The 24,128-nt window shown below is 35.6% G+C and overlaps 2 protein-coding genes across 5 annotated transcripts in view; both read left to right on the top strand.

Moving 5' to 3' along the window:
• Window positions 1-3,725: 3,725 nt before the first annotated feature.
• LOC147287610 (Calcineurin-like metallo-phosphoesterase superfamily protein) lies at window positions 3,726-9,192 on the top strand. 4 transcript variants are annotated; one of them, XR_015121776.1, is made up of 13 exons: window positions 3,726-4,231; window positions 4,484-4,619; window positions 5,138-5,234; window positions 5,986-6,033; window positions 6,116-6,216; window positions 6,387-6,421; window positions 6,542-6,599; window positions 6,785-6,859; window positions 6,928-7,085; window positions 7,183-7,443; window positions 7,930-8,274; window positions 8,898-9,039; window positions 9,123-9,192. XR_015121776.1 is itself a non-coding variant. In XM_086240621.1 (11 exons), exons 1-11 carry the CDS (start codon window positions 3,852-3,854, stop codon window positions 8,180-8,182), a joined length of 1,599 nt encoding a protein of 532 aa, XP_086096747.1. In that variant the 5' UTR covers window positions 3,726-3,851; the 3' UTR covers window positions 8,183-8,443. The 4 variants fall into 4 exon arrangements, 2 of the variants coding, with proteins under 2 accessions (XP_086096747.1, XP_086096746.1); XR_015121777.1 differs by lacking the exons at window positions 8,898-9,039; window positions 9,123-9,192 and adding an exon at window positions 8,630-8,882; XM_086240621.1 differs by lacking the exons at window positions 8,898-9,039; window positions 9,123-9,192 and having other exon boundaries at window positions 7,933-8,443.
• Window positions 9,193-15,437: 6,245 nt separating this feature from the next.
• LOC147287609 (ATPase 10, plasma membrane-type) overlaps window positions 15,438-24,128 on the top strand; it is a 9,205-nt gene continuing 514 nt past the window's right edge. The window contains exons 1-21 of the mRNA XM_086240934.1: window positions 15,438-15,710; window positions 16,302-16,384; window positions 16,467-16,586; window positions 17,337-17,435; window positions 17,526-17,663; window positions 17,753-17,887; window positions 18,109-18,288; window positions 18,747-18,953; window positions 19,262-19,381; window positions 19,554-19,673; window positions 19,763-19,885; window positions 20,177-20,281; window positions 20,480-20,624; window positions 21,212-21,373; window positions 21,713-21,951; window positions 22,513-22,545; window positions 22,664-22,745; window positions 23,072-23,232; window positions 23,348-23,521; window positions 23,694-23,876; window positions 23,996-24,128. Coding sequence (XP_086097060.1) covers window positions 16,319-16,384; window positions 16,467-16,586; window positions 17,337-17,435; window positions 17,526-17,663; window positions 17,753-17,887; window positions 18,109-18,288; window positions 18,747-18,953; window positions 19,262-19,381; window positions 19,554-19,673; window positions 19,763-19,885; window positions 20,177-20,281; window positions 20,480-20,624; window positions 21,212-21,373; window positions 21,713-21,951; window positions 22,513-22,545; window positions 22,664-22,745; window positions 23,072-23,232; window positions 23,348-23,521; window positions 23,694-23,876; window positions 23,996-24,128 — 2,725 coding nt within the window. The 5' untranslated portion in view covers window positions 15,438-15,710; window positions 16,302-16,318. The remainder of the gene's footprint in view (window positions 15,711-16,301; window positions 16,385-16,466; window positions 16,587-17,336; window positions 17,436-17,525; window positions 17,664-17,752; window positions 17,888-18,108; window positions 18,289-18,746; window positions 18,954-19,261; window positions 19,382-19,553; window positions 19,674-19,762; window positions 19,886-20,176; window positions 20,282-20,479; window positions 20,625-21,211; window positions 21,374-21,712; window positions 21,952-22,512; window positions 22,546-22,663; window positions 22,746-23,071; window positions 23,233-23,347; window positions 23,522-23,693; window positions 23,877-23,995) is intronic.

Raw genomic sequence — 24,128 nt, 5'->3', positions numbered from 1 at the left:
GAACGGGATGATATGATATGAGATGGTATCAACCTTTTATACTTTTTTTTTGTCAAAATAACATATAACCACCTCTCTTTTTTATTTTTTATTTTTTTTTTCAATCAACACTAAAATTTAACAACCTAGAATTTTCATAATATATGCAGATCAAATGTAATTCAAAGTTCAAACCTAACAAATAGAAATATAGAATGCTCAAATTCATAATATATGTAATTGGGGTTTCAAACTTTCAATTATGGTTTCAATTGGGATTTCAAACTTTTAATTGGGGTTTGAGGTTTAAAGTTACTATAGTATATGTTATATGTTTATGTTATATACTTATATATGTTACATATATAAATCATAGTATTATAAACTATCATATAGTATATACTTATATAGTAGGTAAAATGTTAGCAAAAGGACTATAACTATACCCCTATAGTTGAGGATCCCGTTTTCACTTTGATTCAATCAAGGATTATTATTTGTCAAGTGCTTCAATCAAGAATATTCCATTAATTCTGTTAAAACTTCCGTTAAAATTGACCACGTGAGGGTCATGTGACCAATTTATAAGGGCAAAAAAGTCTTTTCTCATAAAAAAAAAATAAAACTAAATAAATTTAAACAAATTTAAAAATAAAACAAAAATTCCCTCCATCTCCCTCCATCTCCCACCTTCGCCACCCCCTGCACCATGTCGACCCAACATTCTCCCCACCCAGCCCAGCCCCACCCCGCCCCTCCTCTCCCCTCTATTTTCTCTCATATCTTTGCCTCTCTTATCTTTCTCTAGGGAGGGTGGCAGACTTGGATTCTTCAATCCTTCTTTTTTTTCCTTATTTTCTTCAGTCATTCTTTTTTTCATTATCTCCTTTGTCGTGTGTATCACCAATAAATCTACAAATGGAAATGAAGATTATTATTCTAATTGTTGGATGCTAATGGAGAAAACAAATGGAAATTACGACTCCTATTAGTTGCCATCAAATGGAAAAAAACATTGGACCAATTATCAATTTTATATATTATATAGAGAGAGACTTCTAATGGCTTCCACAATGCCAAAACTAGTAAAGCATATACACTAACAAATCTCTCCTTTACACTAACCAGTAAACCAGTAAAGCATATACAATTACCGTGCCAATTTGCAATTGTGTTATCTTCAACTTTTGTTTTTTTTCTCATCTTGTTCTTTCAGAAAATCAGAGCTCTCCCCAGACAGATCCTTGTTAAGTTCCCCTTCAGCATTATATTACAGATAACAAAGCAATTAACATCACTGGGGCACTGTATTAAAGGGAAACATAAGCATCAATATCCCAATTGATACAAGTACAACAAAGCTCAATTTACCTTATTTGGACTGAATGCAGAATTGGATTCAGGAGCTCGTTTCCTTCTCTTTCCATTAAGTAAAGATCCTAAAGCACCCTCTTCTTAAATTTGGCTATCGTCATGAGATTGGGCACCAATTGTTGAAGTCCTCTCAATGCGGCCCTCCCTGTTTGGCTTATAGTTTGGAGGACACCCAAGGTTAGTAATCCCAGTACAATCAGCTAGGCCAAAAGAACCAACCATTTCTGAGAAGCTCCCACTTCCACATAACTTGAATCAGAAGAGTATTGTACAAGGCAGGAAGTGCTATATACTCATTCCCTGATGTTCCAACACAACCGAGCAAGGAGGATTGGCAAACTCACTGTGAGAAGCAACTGAAGAACCTCATAAATTATCACTCTGACTCAATGAAATAAGTGAATCCCAACCAGAACCGAAGAAAGGGTCTGTTGCATTTGAACGCCTAAACATAGATAGTGAACTCATTGTCATTCGTGAAACCTTTACAGGCAGTAGATTCGTGTTCATCCCTGCCACATTATTCAACCCAGTTGCTGCTTCAACTCAACCATTAGAAGCCTCCTCCACATTGAGCCACTTTGACAACAGGCTACCACCTAAAGGTAATCTGATTGGCTGAATCTTCACTGTGAATTTAGTATGGTATTTTGATTCTTTGGAGCTGAAAACTTAGTTTTGAAAAATATATGTATATAGTGGGAAGTACTCGCTACTCCGGGCTGGGTTTGATTGGGTTTTGCGACGGGGCCAGGGCTGGGTTGGGGTGGTGGAGATGGATGGGGCCAGGGCAGGGCAGGGTTGGGACCGGTGGGGGAGGGGGGAGGGATGGCGATGGTATAGGAGGAGGAGGGGGCGGGGATGGGTGACTGTGACGGGGAGGGGGAGCTGGCTGAGGGGCAGAGAGAAATAGAAAGATAAGAGAGGCAGAGATATGAGAGAAAAGAGAGAGGAGGGGCGGGGTGGGGCTGGCTGGGTGGGGGGAATGTTGGGTCGACATGGTGCAGGGGGTGGCGAACGTGGGAGATGGAGGGAATTTTTGTTTTGTTTTTAAATTTGTTTAAATTTATTTAGTTTTATTTTTTTTATGAGAAAAGACTTTTTTGCCCTTATAAATTGGTCACGTGACCCTCACGTGATTAATTTTAACAGAAGTTTTTACATAATTGACGGAATATCCTTGATTGAAGCACTTGAAAAATAATAGTCCTTGATTGAAGCAAAGTGAAAACATGATCCTCAACTGAAAATATAGGTATAGTTATAGTCCTTTTGCTAACATTTTCCCTATATAGTATATGTTATATGATATATGTTATATAGTATATGACAATATGTTATATATTATATGTTATAATTATATGTTATATGTTATAAACTATAAATTATATAAAATATAAACTATATAAACTATAAACTAATATTTTTAGACTTTTTTGCAATGATAATATTTAAATAGAGATCTAAAATAATATCTTAAAGTCCAAAGGAATGATATATAAAATATATTTAATTTTATGAATTTTTTATATCAAGTCCAAATGAATATATATAATTTTTTTCACACTTAATAAAAAAAAAATTAAATTAAATATTTTCGGTATGATACGGGATGGTATGAGATTGAGATGTTGAAACCACTCATATCCCATTAATGATCGGTACGGTACGAGTTCGGTATGAGATATTGGTTGGTATCATTTTTGGCACGAAATTAACACGGGATAAAATGGAATAGATATGGTTTTCAATATATGGTATTGGTGCCCAGCCCTAATGAATATAGCTGATTTTGTATCTCAATTCAATAACATAATGACACATATGTTTTTATACTTTTATCACATAAAAATTTCTCTAATTTTAAGACAATTATATGTAAGATTTTCTCCTATAGAATTGTCGCATAGGATTAATGCGAACTAATCACTCTTTTATGATGTTATAAAATTTCAAAGAGAGTAAACATAGAAGTCTAGGGCTGGGTTTTTTAACCAAATCAACTGAAATACCGACGACTGAACCGCAACTGAATCGATCGATTCGGTGTCTTGGTGTGAAATATCGGTTTCGATTGGGTTATCAAACCGGGTCGACATGATCGGAGGCGGAAGCAGTGTAATACCACCCTTTGTTGAAACACCAAAACGTTTGATACCGCCAATCGATACTGCTGATCAATGCCTACCGAACCCGAAAAGTTGGTAACCGACCCCCATCAATATGGCGGGTCGGCGGCAGTTCCATTTTGCTGTATTCGATCCCCATCGATTCAATCATCGGTTTACCCCTATGAGCCCTGTCGGATCGGTTACCGATATCGACCCACCCTTAAAGGGTGCTAAGGGTTCTATGCATAGGAACCCTTTTTGCGGACATGGAGCTTCACTTTAGCACCAAAGTCAGTCAATTGTTGACTAAATATAGAGATCCGAATCTAATACTTGTAAACAACAAGACAGAAAAATGACTCCATAAACAGAGAGTGTGTCAGAGAAATGAAGCAGGCGGAGCTCACGGCGGTGCTCTGCGCGATATGGGCGGCGACGCTCCTCTACGGAGAGATGCTGGCCTTTCGGTTGCCGTCTCTCTGGACTTGTACCTGGCCCCACCATCTTCACCTTCATCCTCAGCACAACAATGCTTCTTCTTCCACAGCTCGCGACTATGTGAAAGTGGCGGTTCTCACAGACCCACAGCTCATGGATCGAACCTCTCTTCGTCTTCCTCCAAAATCGCTTGCTCTGGAGTTGGCTCAGTTCTACACCGACTTGTACATGCGCAGAGCTTTTCTTTCGTCTGTGCTCCCTCTCGAGCCTGATGTCATTTTCTTTCTAGGTGATTATTTCGATGGGGGTCCTTATCTGTCGGATGAAGAGTAAGGACTGCGAATTTTTTTTTTTTCAATTCGAAATCAAAGTTGGGTTCTTTGTTAAATTAGCTACAAAGTAATGCCATATGATTTTATTTGGAAAATGAGCTCAAATTGTTGGTGGGTTTATGTTTGCTTGTGATTTCCACTGGTACATTAATCTCATAAATTCAAAAATGTTGCTTGAACTTGCTTCAGTTAGCTGCTTCTTCTTCTAATATTGATTGGAAATGCCATTGGCTTTTCTTGGTTGATTAGGTGGAAGGAATCTTTAAGCCGTTTTAGACATATTTTTTCACTGAGTGAGCAAGAAAGATATTCAAATATCCCAGTTTACTACCTTCCTGGAAACCATGATATTGGCTACGGAATTCTCCACTCTCGTAGGGCACAGGTATTTTGTTATGTGACCACGAAATGATAGCTTAAGTTATTGTCTTGTGCACTTTTGTGCATTACTAAAAACAATTATGTATTAATTAGTAATGCACATATAGGTTTCTATTGCCACCATACATACAACATCAAATGAATATTCCTACAAATTAGGCTTAAAAAGCAGCAAAATTTTCCTCTACAGTAGCCCTAGAAATCAGGTCAGTCAATCACTCTTAGACATCACCCTTAAAAATTTTATGTATAGTTTTCTTTTTTCTGAGGAAGGTCATTTTGTTAAGTTTCTATGGCATGTAAGCTGTATTTTAGGCTCCGGCTATCTGCATATTTGTCCAAATTCAATCCCATGTAGCTGATTTCAAAGACATTGTGTTTATTTCTTTCGTAAAGTTGTTGTGATAAAGTCTTGTCATGGATTGAATAATTCTGATGCACATTCTGCAATTTTATTATCTTTTAATCATATTTATTATTTTTTTATTAAATAGTTTCTTAATTCTTATATGGTTATACCAGGCAATCAAACGATATGAAAAGGAATTTGGTAGCAGAAACTATCGGTTTACAGTTGGAAAAGTGGAGTTTGTTGCCATTGATGCCCAAACTATTGATGGTATGCATGGAAACAATACTCTGCACATTTTTATTTTGCTGTTCTGCTCCTGTAAATTTGTGTACTTACTGTTAAGATGATTATTTTAGCAACACTACCATGTCGGTGGAATGTAGCTGTGCAAAGAGAGTATATTTTAGCAACACTATCAATTATAAAAGTCACTTGAAATAATATGGGTATATTTGGCATTTCCTATATAACCAATGACAAAGAGAATTTTTTTAATAATAGTAGAGACTATTCAAAGATGTATTTTTTAAGAAATTTTCTTGTCATACAGAACATATTAACTAAAACTTTGGCATAAATAATTTTTGTTCTATTGACTGACTGATTTAGTTGACTGGATTGGTGAATGAATGATTCTCAAACATAATTGAAGAGCTTAATGCAATTTGTATCTTGAAAATGGAAATAGGCATGTTGAAAATTTGCAATTCCTATGCAGCAGATTTTAATTCTCATTTCAAGGTGAAAAATTGTATGTTGACTATATAAAATGTATTTCTTGCATATATATTCTGTTGTTAGGATCCTAGAAACTGCAAGTCAAAATCATGCTTGATTTATTTGAAGTTTAAATCCCTAATGGGGAGCAATGGATCACTCATTAACTGCAGCTTCCTTTATGCTTGGTGCAAAATGGTCCACTCTAATTGTAATAGCATTTTAGATGGGTTCATACTTCATATTGAGTTTTGATACTGTTCATTTAAGACAATTCATCTTATTTATATATCATCTGCAGGAAATCTGGCTTCCTCAACTCGTGATTTTGTCAAGAATGTCTCCATGGGTATATGATATATGCTCATTGTGTTGTTAACTTTTCACTTAATATATTGAGGTAATTCATCTAATTATTTGCATTGGTGTAGATGTTCAAGTGTATCCGAGGGTTTTATTAACCCATATTCCATTGTATCGACGAGATTGGACAGATTGTGGCCCCAATCGTAATTCAAAAATCATCAACCAGGTACTATTGTATTGCATTTTATTGAATTAAAATGCAATGTATATCTTTGTACATTTTTTTAATGGGAATTATAGTGCATTTTGCTATATTGTAGTAGGTTTTAAATCAAACTGTTAAGCTTCCTCTCAGTAATAAACTGACGAGGGTTTCTTTTTCTTTTAAATGTTTAGCGGCTTGTGCGCTCTGCTGATGGTCAAGAAATAGTGTAAGCTTCTTGTCTTGTGTTTTTGACAATTGACATTCTAAAATTAGATTAACTTGCAAATTTAGTTGGTGGTAGTCAAGGGCTTGGTTTGACAGTTAGTACAAAGGTGCAATTGTACAGGTACCAGAATTACATTACTGAGGAATCATCAAACTACTTATTGGACTCACTTAAACCGGTAAGCTCTCTTTCCTCTCTGCGTGATGCATCTTGTCCATGGAGACATTGACCTGATAGTCTGATACAGACATGGGACAAGGATTGGAAACTTTATGAATCAGTTGATACCTTTTATAATGCTTTACTGAAAAGAAAAGGTTGTGGGAGGTACCTTTTACTTGCAATAATAAGCAGTTTCTGCAGGTACTTGTTTTATCTGGTCATGATCACGATCAGTGCCATGTGATCCACAAGTCAAAAAGTGGGCCTGCGAGTGAGGTAAGCACCCATGTTTTGGCATATATACTCTTACCGGGGCATGATATATTATTGATACTACTTTTCAGTACACTGTAGGGACAATAAGTTGGCAGCAGGGAAACTTGTATCCGTCTTTCATGTTATTGTCAGCTAGTAATTTTGTACCTTCAAATGCATCCAATTCCGAAGAGGCAGTCTTAACTCATTTGTGCTTCCTTCCTTTGCAAACACACATTTATATATGGTAACTCTCCATGATATGTGCAGTAATGATTTATATGATTAAGCTTTTCAGTTGGCTTTTGTTCTTACTTCATACTTGTCTTTTCTGAAATTGTCAGGTATCTCTCGCTATTTGTTTTGACCAATCTTGCCCTCCTTCTTTGGCCAGCAAGTGGTGTGAGTTTTTGGCATCATTTTTGTGATTTAATGGGGTGTGGCAAACAACTAATAAGTAGCATCAGAAGTAGAACAAAAGAGAAAAACGAAGATCTAAACTGTGAGTATGAGATGATTTGGGATGCAGAAGGATCAATGCATCTTGTCAAGAAAGCCATGAGCACTCCCATCACACGTTCAGATGACAAAAATTCAGTTGAAAGGTTTGCTCCTGTGCTACATTCGCATGCCCCATTTCTATTTGTATGTGGTCGTGTAAGTATATATTGAGTTCCACATCGGTTATGTGCTGAGTTGACGTGGGCTATACAAGCTATTATGGGGAGCCCCATTAGTGACTAGACCTTTTTCAGAATATTGTGTCAATGTAGTAAGCATGTTGTCAGGATTGTGACAAATGGTATTAGAGTTGTCTTGGTACTGTCATGTGGGCTTGTGAGCTTAGGGGCACGGCAACACAAGTTTGAGCCTTGACGAGGATGTCAAGGATTTGATTGTGGGCCTTGACAAGGACACCATGAATTTAAGCAGGGATGATTGTGGTGCCGCAGTTCTGTTTGTATGTTTGTGATTGTGTGAGAGTGTGTTGAGTTTTACATTGGTTGTATGCAGGGTCGATATGAACCATTATATAAATAATTACAGAAAGCTCCATTAATTACTATTTACTTTCGTTTATTCTTTTGTAGCAGAGGTGCTGCTGTGATGCGGCCAACAGCTAGAAAGAATATTTCCCCGGAGATAGAGGTTTCTGTGAATGTGGACACTAATGCGGATGTTGTGTTTGATCCTATGACAAAATTACTTCCTAGAGCAAGCAAATCATGGAGAAAGTTCGTGATCCAAAGATTGATGCGGACATTTTGGATGGTCATAATCATCGCTGCCGTAAACGTACCCCTTTATATGATGTTACTTTTCAAGGATTGGATTGACCAATGACCCAATTTGAACATCCAATGGGCTCTGTATAATTCAAAAAGAATTCCATGTCAAAGTTTAGCTCCCATAGCTCCCATCTGGAAGTTCATCAGGTGAATCTTTTCGCTTTAATCAGAAGACATCCTTGATCTGATTACATCGTGATGTTGTTGTACCAATGAGTAGTAGCTGAAAGTGTTTCATTTTTTGAGTAAAAGGGATGTAAACTGGATCAGTATCTTATTTTACTTTAATTTATATATAAAGAACCTCATTTACTTCGATTAAGCATATATATCCTTTTGAACAATAGCTTTAGCAAATTTTGATCTATTAAAATTTCAAAGAGAAAGGTAAGAACAACAGCCCTGTAGATAGACACTGGCACATGAGGAAATTAAGTTACTATATGTTAGTTATTGGAGAAAATGGTATGATTATTGTTATTATTATTTCTTTGAAATCCAGGTGATGGCATGTGGAAATGTAGAACAGTTACATGCTATGGAATCGGTAGAATAAGCACAAGATCAGTTTCACTTGGGTTTAGTTTAACACTGGATTAATGATTTAAGTCCATTATCTTCAAAGTATAATAAGATTGGATGGGAGAAAAAGAAGATCCTTGTATAGATTCTCTCCATATACTGTTAGTTATTATAAAGGAGATACATTAGTTGGCTGATAGTGGAAGTGGAACTACTCATGTATTGATGAATCTATAACATTTCCTCAGCTTGACAGCATACCTCTCTGCATCTTATTTGTGTTCCACTGGCCCATCATGGTGGGTGGGCAGCAATCTCTTCAGTGCGTATCTCTTTCACTCACATTATTGTATACGTCGGACTCACTGTATCGGATTCTTACAAGAATAGGTATGAAATTTTCTCTTTATAGTGGATTTCACACCTTGTGTTTAGTCCATCTAACACAAACCATATAAATTTTAAATTTGTAGCATTGAGTCTGTCAGAATGTGGAGTCAACTTATATAAGGTAACATTTCAATTCTAAGGACAAGCATTGCACAACCCATCATAACAAAGTCTTATCTTTTTTATTTGGCCGGTCCATGATTACAAGCTTGGCGACTGAAATTATTACATAGCAAGTAATTAATATATTAGCATCCCCCTTGTAACCTTTGATTACAAGCTTTATATTCCCAACATTGACAAGAAGGGTGCAAACATTTTTCTCCCCTTGACTCCCAAGAAATGAGGGGAAAAGGAGAAAGGGAGAAAAAAAACACAGCAGTAGTAGTAGTATACTAGTATTGATCCTTGAAGCAGCAACAGGAGCCAATTAAAAAGCCTTTCAGATACAGAGAGACTCCTCCATGTCAGGTACCTCAGTGTCCCATGCTTGAAGATCCAGCTATGGTTAAAAAGCAAGTGTGTGGGCATAAACCTCTCCTGTCCCCCAAAAACCTAATTGGGTTGTTCCCAAATCAGGTAAAAAATGGAGTGGAGCTCCAGAGGAAGTAGAAGATAAACCACACAACAAGATGGATTAAAACCAACCAGACCAGCAGAAACAAGAAGAAAACTTGCACGCAACCGTTGTATACAACCTCTTTCTCATATTCAAATTGTCACGTGTCAGTAATATCTTCCTCAATTTTGTTGATGTGAGAAGAGGTTATACAACGGTTGTATGCAAGAATTTCTCCAGAAACAGGCATCCTTAAATGGAAGAGTGTAGTGTAGTATAAGGAAAAAAATTTAAGATAGAGAGAGAGAATGTGAGCATGGAGTAGAAAAGGAAGGGTGGCTAGTCATCTCCTTGAATGTACCAGCAAAGGAGCATGGTGGCGCAGCGGCGGAGGATGTAAATACGAGCACGTTGCTCCTTCACTAAGGCAGCACACTTTCTGCTGAAACCATTCCTGCTTCGCTTCGAACAGGCCTTGGCGGTGGCTCCACTCTGGTTGCATTGTTGAACCACATCCATGTCTGATGTCTAGCTAATTGAGATGGTTGATATTTAAAGAAATCGAAGAGATGAAAGAATGAAAAAAGAAAAAAGAAAAAAAAGAAAAAAGCTCAAGAGGAGAGAGCTTGAGGAGGACTAGGAGTGTGGGGTGAGGGGATTGAAGTATATATATACAAGTATGCAACATGTCAAAGGCAAAGGGGGTGTGGCTGAGTTTTGAAGGAAGGGAGTGAACATGGTCAGGTTCGGAAACTGAGGGATTTGCTGCAGCCTCATCAGCAGAACAACAGCATGGTTTTCAGTGAGGAAAGGGGGAGTGAACGTGGGGGTATGAGAAGTAATAAAAAAAAAAAGGGAGAGATTGGGAGATTAGTAACGTAGATTGGTTGGAGAGTGTGGAGTTGAAGTGAGTCATTGATTAGAAAAGTGGCAAAGGTGGGCATGAAAACTTGAAAAGAGGAGAGCTGCTTACTCAAGACAAGGCAAATTAAGAGGGTATGTGGTATGGGAACCAGGGACCGGCAATCTGACCTCAATTCTGAGGTACGTTGGTTTGGTTGGATTCTTGTATTTTGTTACCATTAGTCCTCAGTCGTCACACATCCCAATTGCCAATAAACTACTATTATTAATGGATCTGGATGTTTGTTTATTCTCTATTTGTTTTTGTTTCATTTTTAATCTTGACAGTGTGTGTGAGTAAAATGAAAAATAAATTCATAATAAGTTTTGGTTTTTGAGTGTGCGTAGACTCGTAAGTCACATTCATAAATTTATAACTTTTGAATTTGTAATAATAACTAAGACTGAAACAAGTAAAAACACTGAAAATTTATGATATACTGTAATTTGTATGATATACAACCACTTTTTTAACTTTTTGATGCTTAGAATTTGATATTAGATATAAATTACTAGATTCATGTGCATGTATTTTCAAGAAAGAAGCTTCTAATTAACTTGAAGGAAAGATATGAAAGAATAATTGATTAATCATAAAGAGAAACTTATTCCTTCTAATGCCCCAAATTAAACATGGTAGGATTAGTGGAAATAAGTTTTCCCTTATAGCTAATCCATATTCTTTTCATCTTCTTCCTTCAGGTTATAAGACACCTTTCATCTTTTTTCTTTAAATACACATGAATCTAGCCATTATCATATCAAATCTAATCCAAAGCACCAAACGAGCTAAATCTTAACGAGTTCACTTTTTTCACTAATAAGGTATAAGTTTTCCACCATTTGATGTGATTGAATATCATACAATATATAAATGAACGCAAAACAAGTATAGCAGAGAATATAATTAATTCATTATTAATTGTATAATGTAATTGGAATGACATTATATATCTCAAGGTGAAAGAAGCTTAGCTAGCTGGGTATGCCAACTGTTAATAGGGAAATCTTAACATAACATGATCTTCACTTCATCAGTCATATGTCTCAACACTGCTAGCTGCCAGTTGCATCCACATCTATATAACATATCTTAATTAGAGTGAATATAATATGTGGTTGGGAATTATATATGGAGGCTTCATGGCCTTCACAATTAAATAAGGGATTCAAATAATTTTGAATCGAATCATATATATTTTACAATCACTATTCACCACTTAGGAGTGGCAAATCTAACCTAGGTGATCTTATCACATTTGGGCCAGCTAGTCAATGTAGACAACTCCTATCTTTACAGATATGCAGGTTGTTCAACTACTCTAGCTAGTAAATATATATGATCGATCATGCTTAGCATGATTATCAAGTCTAAAAAAATTTTAATTCACACAAGTAAGACATACATTGATATTCACTCGATCACCATGGACTAAGAAATTTCACAATCATCTAACAGTAAACGTTCATGTATTAATTGTTTTGTGTTAAAATTCAAAATGAATGAGATTTGATGTTGTAACCTAGATTATTAATATTTCGTGCAATGAAAGCTTTCTATATATATAATAAATGTTCTTTCTGTGAGACTTTGTATGTATTGAGTTCCCTCAAAGATGGAGGTCGGACAGAATTAGTGCTACTGGTAACTTGATCACCAAATTTGATAGACATATAAAATGGTATGAAGATTGAAGAAGATCCAAGGAGCCTTGATTGTTCCTTCGAGGAACATGCCTTCTTAACTTGTTAAGTGGTTAATTAATTCATATATCCGCATGCAATGTATATCATAAAGTAGTGGAGTACATTACAAGTTGTCATCATCCCCAGCCTCTAATCTCGTACTTAAGCACCTTAATTAATTTGTAAATGTATGAGATTTGTGAATTGTATTCTGGTATATGGACCGACCTATCAGTCTATTTATGTTGAAAACTAAACAAAAAGAAACCCCTTTTCATTACGGGATGAAGTCCGTACATAATTCCATCAAAATATTTGATAGCCAACAAAATTGGTCCATTGGACCAAGCTTAGGCCCAATATGCAAGCGTTCACGGCCGTTAAATATTCAGTCTTGGGCCATGTCCTTGCTAGCCTGGCCCAACTTACACATCTAGTTATGACCGAATATTATACATAGGTGAGATTTTGAGGAAATTACAGATTTGATCTACTTATTTTACAGCTAGTTCAATTTTGGTTCACGATCTTTTCTATGTTCTGTTTTGGTCCACTATTATTTCATTTGTTCAATAAAGATCCAGATTTGTGATTTTAAATCTTTTGAGTTGTGTTTTCTTCAATTGTAATTAAAGTATAAGTTATATTTCATCATTTCTTAGTCATAAAAACAAATTTGGAGTATTAGAATTTAAGAGAATTGAGATTGGGTAAAGGTTAAAAAATTGGCAGTTTCGAGCACCCTACTTTGCGGTCAATTATCTTGAGTTTTAGAACTCCAATTTGAATGATCTTTATATGGTTGTAAAGAAGAAATGCATAGCTTTAAAATAAGTATATGTTTGCTGAATTTGAGTGAGATTTGATAGGGTAAAAGGCATGCCAAATTTGAGAAAACAAATCTGGTCATTTATTGAACAAGTGAAATAATTAGTGGACCAAAACAAAACTTAAAAAATATTGTGGACCAAAATTGAACTAAGTATAAAATAACTGAACTAAATATGTAATTTCCTCGTGAAATTTTTATTAGTTAAAGATAATATATATAGTGTGCGGAGATTTGATTGTTGGCTAAAATTAATTAAAATGGCACCACAGCCACCACATGTTTGATTAAAATCATTAAACAAATAGTCAGAAGCTGGCTGCAGGAAAAGGCTTGCATTCAATTTGTGTTTCTGAGCATGTTACTTAGATAAGATCAATGACGTAATGTGTATTGTGTTTGATTAGATACTGCTGAACAACTCCAATATATACCTATTTTTATGAAATCTGAAATGGTATAAAAGCCATTTAAGAAAGAACAAAAAGTCTGTATAGAAAATTGGAACACCTAATAATACAGGTGGTCAAAGATCGAATATAGCTAATGAAGTTGATACTTGATTAATTTCTTCATTAATAACATTAATCATATTAAATGTAATCAAGAGAGAGCGATGTTGGTGGTATGTTAGGTAAGGAAAAAGTTGCAAGGGCATGCCCAAGTGTGAAGTGCCCTTTTCTTATTGGAAAATTGAACTGAATTTAGGATTGTATTTAAAGATATGGTTACAACTTACAAAGACTGCGGGGCCATTATAAGCATATATATATATATATATATTGTGATGAATTGTCTTCCTTTCACTGTTTCACATATAGAGAGAGACTGGAGACCCCATACCTTCCAACTAATTAATCAGTTTGCCCAAGGGAGGGCAGGTATCTAACTCTAACTGTCCATGTTTTTTTTCGGATCTTATGTAGGAAAATTATTAATGGCGATATTGTCAAAGACTTGAGAATAAAAAAATAATTTTATTTTCATATTTGGTAAGTATAATATTAGAAAAATAATTCATGGCTCGAAAAAATTGCACCATTAGTCCACTAATTCTTCACTTAGTCTCACATTGGTCCATTTTTTTTATTGGTTCACTAACTTTATGATGTATTTCATTGTGGTCTAAACCGTCAAATTAACACAAACGGCCGTATATTTTAGTCAAGTCCCTCATACGTGGGAGCGCTATTGTGAACCAATATGGGAACTAAGTGAAGAATTAGTAGACCAAGATAGAACTAAGTGAAAAATTAGTGGACTATAACAGTGTCCCATGTGTGCAGCACATAACTAAAATATATAGTCATTTGTGCTAATTTAATAGTTTGGACCATAATGGAAAACATCACAAAGTTAATGGACCAATAAAGAACGAAAAAAAATTGTGGGCCAATATAAAACTTTTTAAAGAATAAATAGACTAATGATGCAATTTCCTCTTTACAGCTTTATGAGAAATGACATCCCAAAAGAAAGAAATTGAAACCCTCTCCAACTAACTTGGGTTTGCTTTTCCTCCAAATGCATACCCTTCCTAATCGTATATGAATTCCTTTTGAGTCTTACTTAAAGACATTTAGCTATTTTTCAGAGTTCTAAAATTATAACCATTGATTATTGTACGAACCCATTTGAGTAATGCTCGAACGGATTGAAAAACTATTTTATCATCAATCTAATCACCTTTCACGGTTTTTCTTTGATTAGAGAAAGAACTCAAACACTACTCATTGATTATGATTTTAAGACTACAGAAAAAAAAAAAGTCTTTAATAAAAATAATAGGGAATTTTTTGAACTATCTTGTACACCAATAAGGAATTTCCTTCAAGCCCTGAAGGTTTTCGAGCATCCTTTTATAACGAGGTGCGAATCACAATATATAACACCTACTTTATTGTGAGAAGATATCCTATAACATATGCCCAGCTCAAAAACTAGTGTTAGGGAAGAGACTTTTTATCCATCTTACATCAAATTTTGACAAAATTTATATTTTTATTAAAATATAATTATTGATTATTATTTTTTATATGGGTGGCTATATTTTGGCAATTTTGTCAACAATCCGGAAAGTGGTGGCAAATCAATGACGTTCTACACTTCTACTTACGGTGTTCTAAGTTGCAACTTGTAAGCACGTTACTGGTGAGTAGCACACAAAGGCCAAAGACCAAGCAAAAGCCAGCGAGGCTTTGATTTTGATTTGGGAATTGGAGGGAAGGAGGGAACGTTAGGTTGGAACTGAAGGGTAAGCTTTGAAAGGTAGTTGAAGCTAACCGTCTCTTCCTTCCTTCCCAGTTCTTAGATTTCTCTCTCTCTCTCTCTCTCTCATCCACTCCCTCACTGATCTGGTACCAGCTTGGTCGCTCAATTAAATCGCAATCAAATAATTAAAGAGGGACAAAGAACACGTTGAAGAATGGCGCGACCCATATTAAGACAACATGCAGATAGAGGATCATCATCCGCTTTTCACTCAACCAACGGTCAGCTACCAAATCAATTAGATGTGGGAAAAATTCTAGTTACTACTTCTAATACAACATCCTACTTCTTCACTCCTGTGTACCCACTTCACCAAAGCAAGAGGAGAAGAAGTGGAGGATCCCCCATCCCTCTTCTGCTTCTCTCAAGTACTTGGTTTCATACAAGCTTCCACCTTTCAAGTTTTCCCATCACTAAGTACTTGTAAGTAGTGATGCTTAATTTTATTATATGAATTCTCATTGTGGGTTACATTTATGTTTGAGTCTTTGTGTTGATTCTGTGCATGATAGTAATGATTTGGGCAGATGGCATTGGTTCTTATTGATATCTTTGGGAGCTAGTTTACAGTAACTAAATCCAGAGCCAAATTGTATAATTGGTGATGACTTGGCTCTTCGATTGTTATGCAATGAAGTTAATGTGGAATTATTTAAGTTAGTGGAAGTGATGCTGAAGTTGAACATGGGTTCAATTGGACTGTGCTCAAACTGACTGTCATAATGATTTACTCAAATGTCATTGAGTTTCTTTTAGTGCGTTACTGATGTTAACATTAAAACTAGTTGGAAGTGGACATGATAATACTAAGCTGCATTTAGGGTGTCAAAATCTTGTTGATAATGGTGATAATATTTTAGGACATTTTCCTCTACAATGCAAATATATAGGATACTATGTTTAATGATTTTTTTTTTTTTCCTTATATCATACTGTCAATTCTGTGCCTACATAATTGTGGCAGGATGCCTGCCTAATGTTGTTGAGAAACATTTGATTGACTATTAAGTACAGGATTGGAAGCTTGAATCATGGCTGAAGATCTGGAGAAAGCATTGTTGGATCCTGAGAATTTCAATAGAGAGGGAATTGATTTGGTAGGTTTTTCAGTACATTACAACAAACACATTTTGAAATTCATTCCCTACCATAACATTAAAAACACTTCGTTCATAACAGGAACGCATACCATTGGGAGAAGTTTTTGAACAACTGAGAACATCACCAGCAGGACTTTCGTCTGAAGATGCTGAGGCCAGATTGCAGATTTTTGGCTATAACAAGCTTGAAGAGAAGACAGTAAGCACCACAGCTCTAAAATGTGCTTTCTATAAATTCAGTTTTAGTGTTTAAAGCAAGTAGAAAAGTCAATTTCCAGTGAAACTTAGATTGACAGAGTTAAGCATCTTGGTTCTTGACTTTCACTAGTCAACATGGGGGTAGCAGGATGTGCTGAAAGGTTAGAGGTGAATTGGTGGAACAAGTTATCTGTTGTTGGGATATAGCATTTATTTTAGCCTAGTAATTCAGAACCAAGAAAATGCACAGATAAATTCAAAGTGTCGAAGACAAGTTTCTTGATGAATTTGCTTATCAGAGTTTTGACTTGAGCAGGTCTTGGGTTTCAGACCTTTATTTTTCATTCGCCACTTATTTTTAAGGTTGTAAAAGACATGGTGGGGCTGCACCTATATGTTTATCTCTGTCAGCATTTGTCCACCTCTTCACGTGTAGAATGGGGTTGCACATGAAGGAGTGTGTTGACTTGATTTACATTGCTAGCTGATTAATTGATACACTTTAAAGAATATGCAAATAAATAAATCGATCTTTCTAGAGGAACCGGAAAAATAGGGTATTCTGTCTCCCATACTGTCTCCAAATAGGTTCTCTATATTTTGGGTTCTTCTTATATTGATACAGAATTGATCTTGGTCCTAAATAAAACAGAATTGTTGTTTCTGGCGTGTATAACCATTGTTCGCAAATTTTACCTTATTGAAGTAATTCCTAACATTATTAAAAACCCTCTCATAAATATTATTGCAGGAGAACAAATTTTTGAAGTTTCTTAGTTTTATGTGGAACCCCTTGTCATGGGTTATGGAAGCTGCAGCAATTATGGCACTTGTCCTTGCTAACGGTGGAGTAAGTATTCTTAAAACTAAAGTATTCATTTTCACGTCAGGGCATTGTAAATTCTGATTATAACTTTATTCTAATGCAATGATATTTCAGGGTGAGGGTCCTGATTGGCAAGACTTTGTAGGGATTATTATCTTATTAATAATCAATTCAACAATTAGTTTCATAGAGGAGAATAATGCGGGGAATGCTGCAGCAGCTCTTATGGCTCATTTAGCTCCAAAGACAAAGGTATGCCACTTTGCTTGATACCTTTGGCTTAGAGAATATCACCTTTATGCACAAAATAGAGAATATTAGTTTACGTTTCTTACATGCAGGTTCGCAGAGACGGGCAGTGGCAAGAGCAAGATGCAGCTATTTTAGTACCTGGAGATATAATTAGCATAAAGCTTGGGGATATCATTCCAGCTGATGCTCGCCTACTTGAAGGAGATCCACTAAAAATTGATCAGGCATGCACTTGAAAAGTCCAATTTGTTATTTAACTATCGGCAAATGGCAAATACATAGATGTCACATTCTGTTGGGTGACCCATTGTTAGCTTAATAATGTACACGTGCGCGCGCACACACACACATAACTAGATGTCTACCTGATATGTTTGTAATTCTTCCACATAAGGTTAATATGATCCATATAATGAAGTAATATTGTTGAATTTGTTCTTGGCAGTCAGCTCTTACAGGAGAGTCTCTACCTGTCACCAAGAGGACAGGCGATGAAGTATATTCTGGTTCAACATGTAAGCATGGAGAACTTGAAGCTGTGGTGATAGCAACTGGAGTTCACTCCTTTTTCGGAAAAGCAGCACATTTAGTTGACTCCACAGAAGCTGTTGGACATTTCCAGCAGGTGATTAAGAAAATCTTTAACATATAGCCTGACATGCTCCTCTTGATACTAAATTCTCCAAGTGATATGGTTCATAAAAAGTTGATAATTACTTCACAATTTACATATTGGAATCTACCTTAACGTTTCATTGAATGGCTAATGTTGAAGTGAAGACATTAAATTGTCATATTTTTTATTTTTGTTAATCTTAAGAGTTTGACTAGTATTTCTACAGCCTTGTAGGAAAATTCTCTCTTCTTGTTTGCTTATTATGTATTTACACTCAGAAAGAATATTTTAATATTAGTTTCAGCATTCATCTTTGATGGTGTTTAGAATAGTTATAGACATTCAGGACATACTTTTGAGAAGCATTGTAACTATAAAAAAGATAGAGTACACAAGGCCAAGTTAACATTAAAAATTGCAAACTATTAAAATCACAATGTGACATCAGTGACGTGATTTTTCTGCAGGTCCTTACCGCCATTGGGAATTTCTGCATTTGCTCTATAGCTGTGGGAATGATTCTTGAAATCATTGTCATGTTCCCCATACAGCACCGTTCTTACAGGGATGGGATCAACAACCTTCTTGTGCTCTTAATTGGAGGAATACCAATAGCTATGCCAACAGTGTTATCTGTGACACTTGCGATTGGTTCTCATCGACTCTCTCAACAGGTGCATCTCTTAATAGTTTTAAGCCCACAATATTCTGGAGCCATCAAGAAATTTTATGCTTCCAAAGTTTTCATACTTTTCTATGAAAATAGTTGATATGTATTGGAAATAAATTCATATGAGTGCCCAACTTCTCATAATACTATAAGCCTTGCTAAAGAGATTTATGCAAATATGTTAGTTGAATATTCAGTGAAAGAAGGAAACCTTCAACTTTGTGGTTTTCTCTGTTAAAAAATATAGCATCAATCACAAATATTCATACTGACATTGTTTGCATACCTTTTTGTTTTTTATTCATAATAAAGGGTGCCATTACAAAAAGGATGACAGCAATTGAAGAAATGGCGGGAATGGATGTCCTCTGCAGTGACAAAACTGGAACTCTCACCCTGAATCGCCTCACGGTTGATCGAAACCTAGTCGAGGTATGAAAGCCGACTCCATGATAATTTCTTAAGTTCAACAACTAGTTTATTCCTTGGAATTTATAGTAAGCTTCCAATGATGGAGGCAAATGTTAATATTATGTGTCTTGATATGGCATGTTTTGGCCATATGGTGTGGTTGAATATGTATAAATATATGTAACTTTTGCAGGTTTTCAACAAAGATATTGACAAAGATGCGGTTATCTTGTTTGCTGCCAGAGCAGCAAGACTGGAGAATCAGGACGCTATTGATGCAGCCATTGTCAATATGCTTTCTGATCCAAAGGAGGTAATGATAGGAAGTACACTTCAATCCTGGTGTTAAGATTTTCTATTATATGCTAGTTACTTATGCATAAAAGCACCTTTCATCTATAGGCACGTGCAAATATTACAGAAGTGCATTTTCTGCCCTTCAATCCAGTGGACAAGCGTACTGCTATTACATACATTGATTCTGATGGTAATTGGTATCGGGCCAGCAAAGGAGCTCCGGAACAGGTACTGAATGTTCAGAGGATAATTACCTTAGAATGAACACAATGCCCAAGTGATCTTCCCATACTATAATATCCGTGTAGTAGTCTTGTACTGTAGGTCATATATTTTTTCTCTAATCCCCTGCAATGAGGAAAGTACAACAAATACGATTAGGTTTACAATTTATAATCAATAATTAATTACTTATTGTTAATAATGGTGTATGAAGTATAAATTTTCATTTGGGAAGTTGTAGCAATGCCAAAACCTGAATTTTTTTGTTTTTTTTTTCATTGTCATCTTGAATATCAGATTCTAGATCTATGCCCAGAGAAAAATGAGATTGCTGGGAAAGTGCATTCAATTATTGACAAATTTGCTGAAAGGGGATTGCGGTCTCTTGGAGTTGCTTATCAGGTATGATATATGGGCTATGTTCTAATACTTTTAATGCTGGTGTGAGATTTGTAATGAACACAAGAAGAATTTAATTTGTCACTTGAAGGTAGAAATCCCAAATTCATACAACAACACTTCTTGAGCACTGGTTGAAATATAAAATTATTTTGTTTTGTGTTTCTGACATATTTGAACTCCATATTATTGTTATGTCAGGAAGTTCCAGAAAAAACTAAAGAAAGCCCTGGAGGTCCTTGGACATTTGCTGGGTTGTTACCCTTGTTTGATCCTCCAAGGCATGATAGTGCTGAGACTATTCGTAGAGCGCTTAACCTTGGAGTCTGTGTGAAGATGATTACAGGTTCGTATATGTATCTATCATGATACAAGGGGCTCTTACACACAGACACACACCCTAGATACTACTGTAATCAAGCAGTGTAGCTTACCTCATACAATTGATTAATGCTGGCTTAACCTGTTATATCATTACTGATTCATAACAACCTGGTTAATGCCAACTGTCGTCTTGATAAATATTTATACGTCTCCTTCTCCATATAAAATAATCTGAACCATTTTCAGGTCTGAGTGATATATTACCAGTTCTTGGCATCAATAATTACATATATAAATCCTCAAGACAACTGTGCATTTTCTACCTTTATTATTGACATGACTTGTACTTCTCTCTGTGATGAAACTAATTTCTATTCATACTCTTTCTCCTGTATTTAAATAAAGACAGTGACATTATGATTTCTATCATCAACAACAAAATATCAGAGGCTGCTAGTGGTTTCATATAGATGTCACCATATTTTTCTTCTTTTAGCGTTACATATAAATGTGATTATCGTATCTTTGTTTTTAAACTTAAATTGTGTATCTTTGAGCATAAATGTCAAAGATGGGTACTGATTTTTTTATTTTTTTTGGTCACATCAGGTGATCAGTTGGCAATTGCAAAGGAGACAGGGCGACGACTTGGTATGGGAACAAACATGTACCCCTCCTCTTCATTATTGGGCCGTGACAAAGAGGAACATGAAGCTCTTCCAGTGGATGAGCTGATTGAAAAGGCAGATGGCTTTGCTGGTGTCTTCCCTGGTATGTAAATCAAATACTAGTCAGTTGTCTCATTAAATAATTTTGACCTATAAGATTAATGATGAAAAGAACTTGAAAGGTCCCAACTGACAACAAAATCTTTCATCCTTGTATTCTCTCTGTGGCCAATAGTTACGCTCTAACTTTTTTGAGCCATGAAAAACATGAAAATTAATCTCCATTATAGATGCACAAATAGAAAGGAGACAACTTACTGTTTGGTGGGGGTGCTTTTTTCTTGTGTGTAGCATATGTGACATTTGCAGTGCATATTTGTTTATATATATTGTTCAAACTCTGGATCACTCTCCTAGCTTATCACTGCTTTGCAACTTTCAGAACATAAGTATGAAATCGTAAAGATTTTACAAGAAAAGAAGCATGTGGTAGGCATGACTGGAGATGGTGTTAACGATGCACCTGCTTTAAAGAAAGCAGACATTGGTATAGCAGTGGCAGATTCCACAGATGCTGCAAGAAGTGCTTCTGATATAGTCTTAACTGAGCCAGGCTTAAGTGTGATTGTCAGTGCTGTTCTGACCAGTCGAGCTATATTCCAAAGAATGAAGAATTATACAGTTGAGTAACAATCTTTTCTCTATATTCAATAATGGTACTGTTTTATCAGTAAAATATCAGTGGTGCATAATATACATGGTGGAGAGCAATAAAATCATAAAGCAGCGCTAACTTCACATTTTAACCAGCAACTTGGCAGTTTATATAACTTAACTACCAACATGAATACTTCATAATTTCCTTTTTGATATTAGGATTTTAAATATCAGATCATATAATTGCTCAATATTATCACTAGCTAACCTTATCAGTGTTAGAATAGTCCCACATTGCTTGGGTATCTTTGAACATGTAGTACACAAGTAGATGGCACTCTTTAATTGTAAGACGGTTTTGCAAGGATAAGCTCTACCCATGGGTTTAACAATCAGATAAAAGACATTGTAGGTTCCCTTAATGTGTGACAGCTAAGATCAAAAGCCTTGCAATGAATTTACAATAACACTCAATGGATTTATATACAATTTTCAGTTTAAATTTTTCTTCTGTTTTTTTACTATCTATTCTTTGTTTCTAAATCATTTCAATGGTAAAACTGATTAGCCTGCATGCACATGCAGATATATGCTGTCTCCATAACCATAAGGATTGTGGTAAGCTTTTAGTCTTATTAACTCAATATTCAAATTTTTCTATTATACTCAATATTAAGTCTTTCAAGATTGTTTTTTATTCAACTTCCATAATGTTTTGAACTCAATCCTGCTGCAGCTTGGTTTCGTGCTTCTTGCATTGATATGGGAATATGACTTCCCACCTTTCATGGTTCTGATTATAGCAATACTGAATGATGGTAATATTTCAAACTGGGTAGCTTTAATATTTCTTCTTTTTAATTGGATAGGATCGAACATCAGGAACAAGGCCATGAACTATAAACCTTTTTTTTTTTTTTTTCTATTTCTGGAAGCTTTAGCTGCTAAGAATTTTACTCTGAAGACAAGTAAACTAAATGATTGATTTCCAGCACAGAACAGTTAGATAAACAAACTAGAGAGGGAAGAAAAGATTTTTAATCCAAGTATTAGTTCATCCAAAAAAAAGCAAGTATTAATTTTAGAATTTTAGCTTTATAAGGGTATATCTAAACTGAGTACACGATTGCGTATTTAAATGTAGGGACCATCATGACGATTTCCCAAGATCGTGTAAAGCCCTCTCCAAAGCCTGACAGTTGGAAGCTGAATGAGATATTTGCCACTGGCATTGTCATTGGCACGTATCTTGCTTTGGTTACTGTATTATTTTACTGGGTCGTAGTCGACACCAACTTCTTTGAGGTATGAATACAGAAATGTTTCTTCTTGACTGTTTTCTAAGATACTCTTTAAAAACAGCATAGGATATATTAGCTTGGTTTACTTGTACAGTGCTTATTGATTTTTATGGCTGCAGACCTACTTCCATGTAACATCTATATCCAGCAACAGTGAGCAAGTTTCATCTGCTATATATCTGCAAGTTAGCGTCATCAGCCAGGCTCTCATATTTGTTACACGCAGCCAGTCATGGTCATTTGTTGAGAGGCCTGGAACTCTCTTGATGTGTGCATTTGTGGTGGCTCAACTGGTATGGTTTATGCAAATAAACATGTTATGTATGTTAATCCTTTTACATACTTCAACTTCGAGGATTAACAAACTAACTCTTACATTTATGCAATCAAATTGACTGTAAAGGTTACAAAACCGAGCAGACTTAAATTTAATTTGTTGAAAATTCTTGTTTCTCTAATGTTTAGGTGGCTACTATAATTGCTGTCTATGCAAACATCAGCTTTGCTTATATTAGCGGCATTGGTTGGGGATGGGCTGGAGTCATATGGTTGTATAGTTTGATTTTCTACATTCCCCTGGATATCATCAAATTCGCAATTCGCTATGCCTTGACTGGAGATGCCTGGAATCTATTATTCGATAGGAAGGTTTGTGCAATGTTTTAAGTTGCATTGTATTTGCAATTATCACTTGTCTCTATGAGGAACAAGAAGCCTTGGCTTGAAATTACTATTACTGATTTCCGTTTACTTTTGATTTTCTACAGACAGCTTTTTCTTCTAAGAAAGATTATGGGAAAGAAGATAGGGAAGCTAAGTGGGTACTTTCTCAGAGAAGTTTACAAGGGTTAATGGCTACAGAGGAGTTCAGAAACAGTGGCAGGCGATCATCATTGATTG

This window comes from Dryas octopetala, chromosome 4, assembly GCF_963921425.1.
Source record: "Dryas octopetala chromosome 4, drDryOcto1.1, whole genome shotgun sequence".
NCBI classification, from domain to species: domain Eukaryota; kingdom Viridiplantae; phylum Streptophyta; class Magnoliopsida; order Rosales; family Rosaceae; genus Dryas; species Dryas octopetala.
Note: the sequence above shows the minus strand (reverse complement) of the source record. Positions and strands in the feature narration are given on the sequence as shown.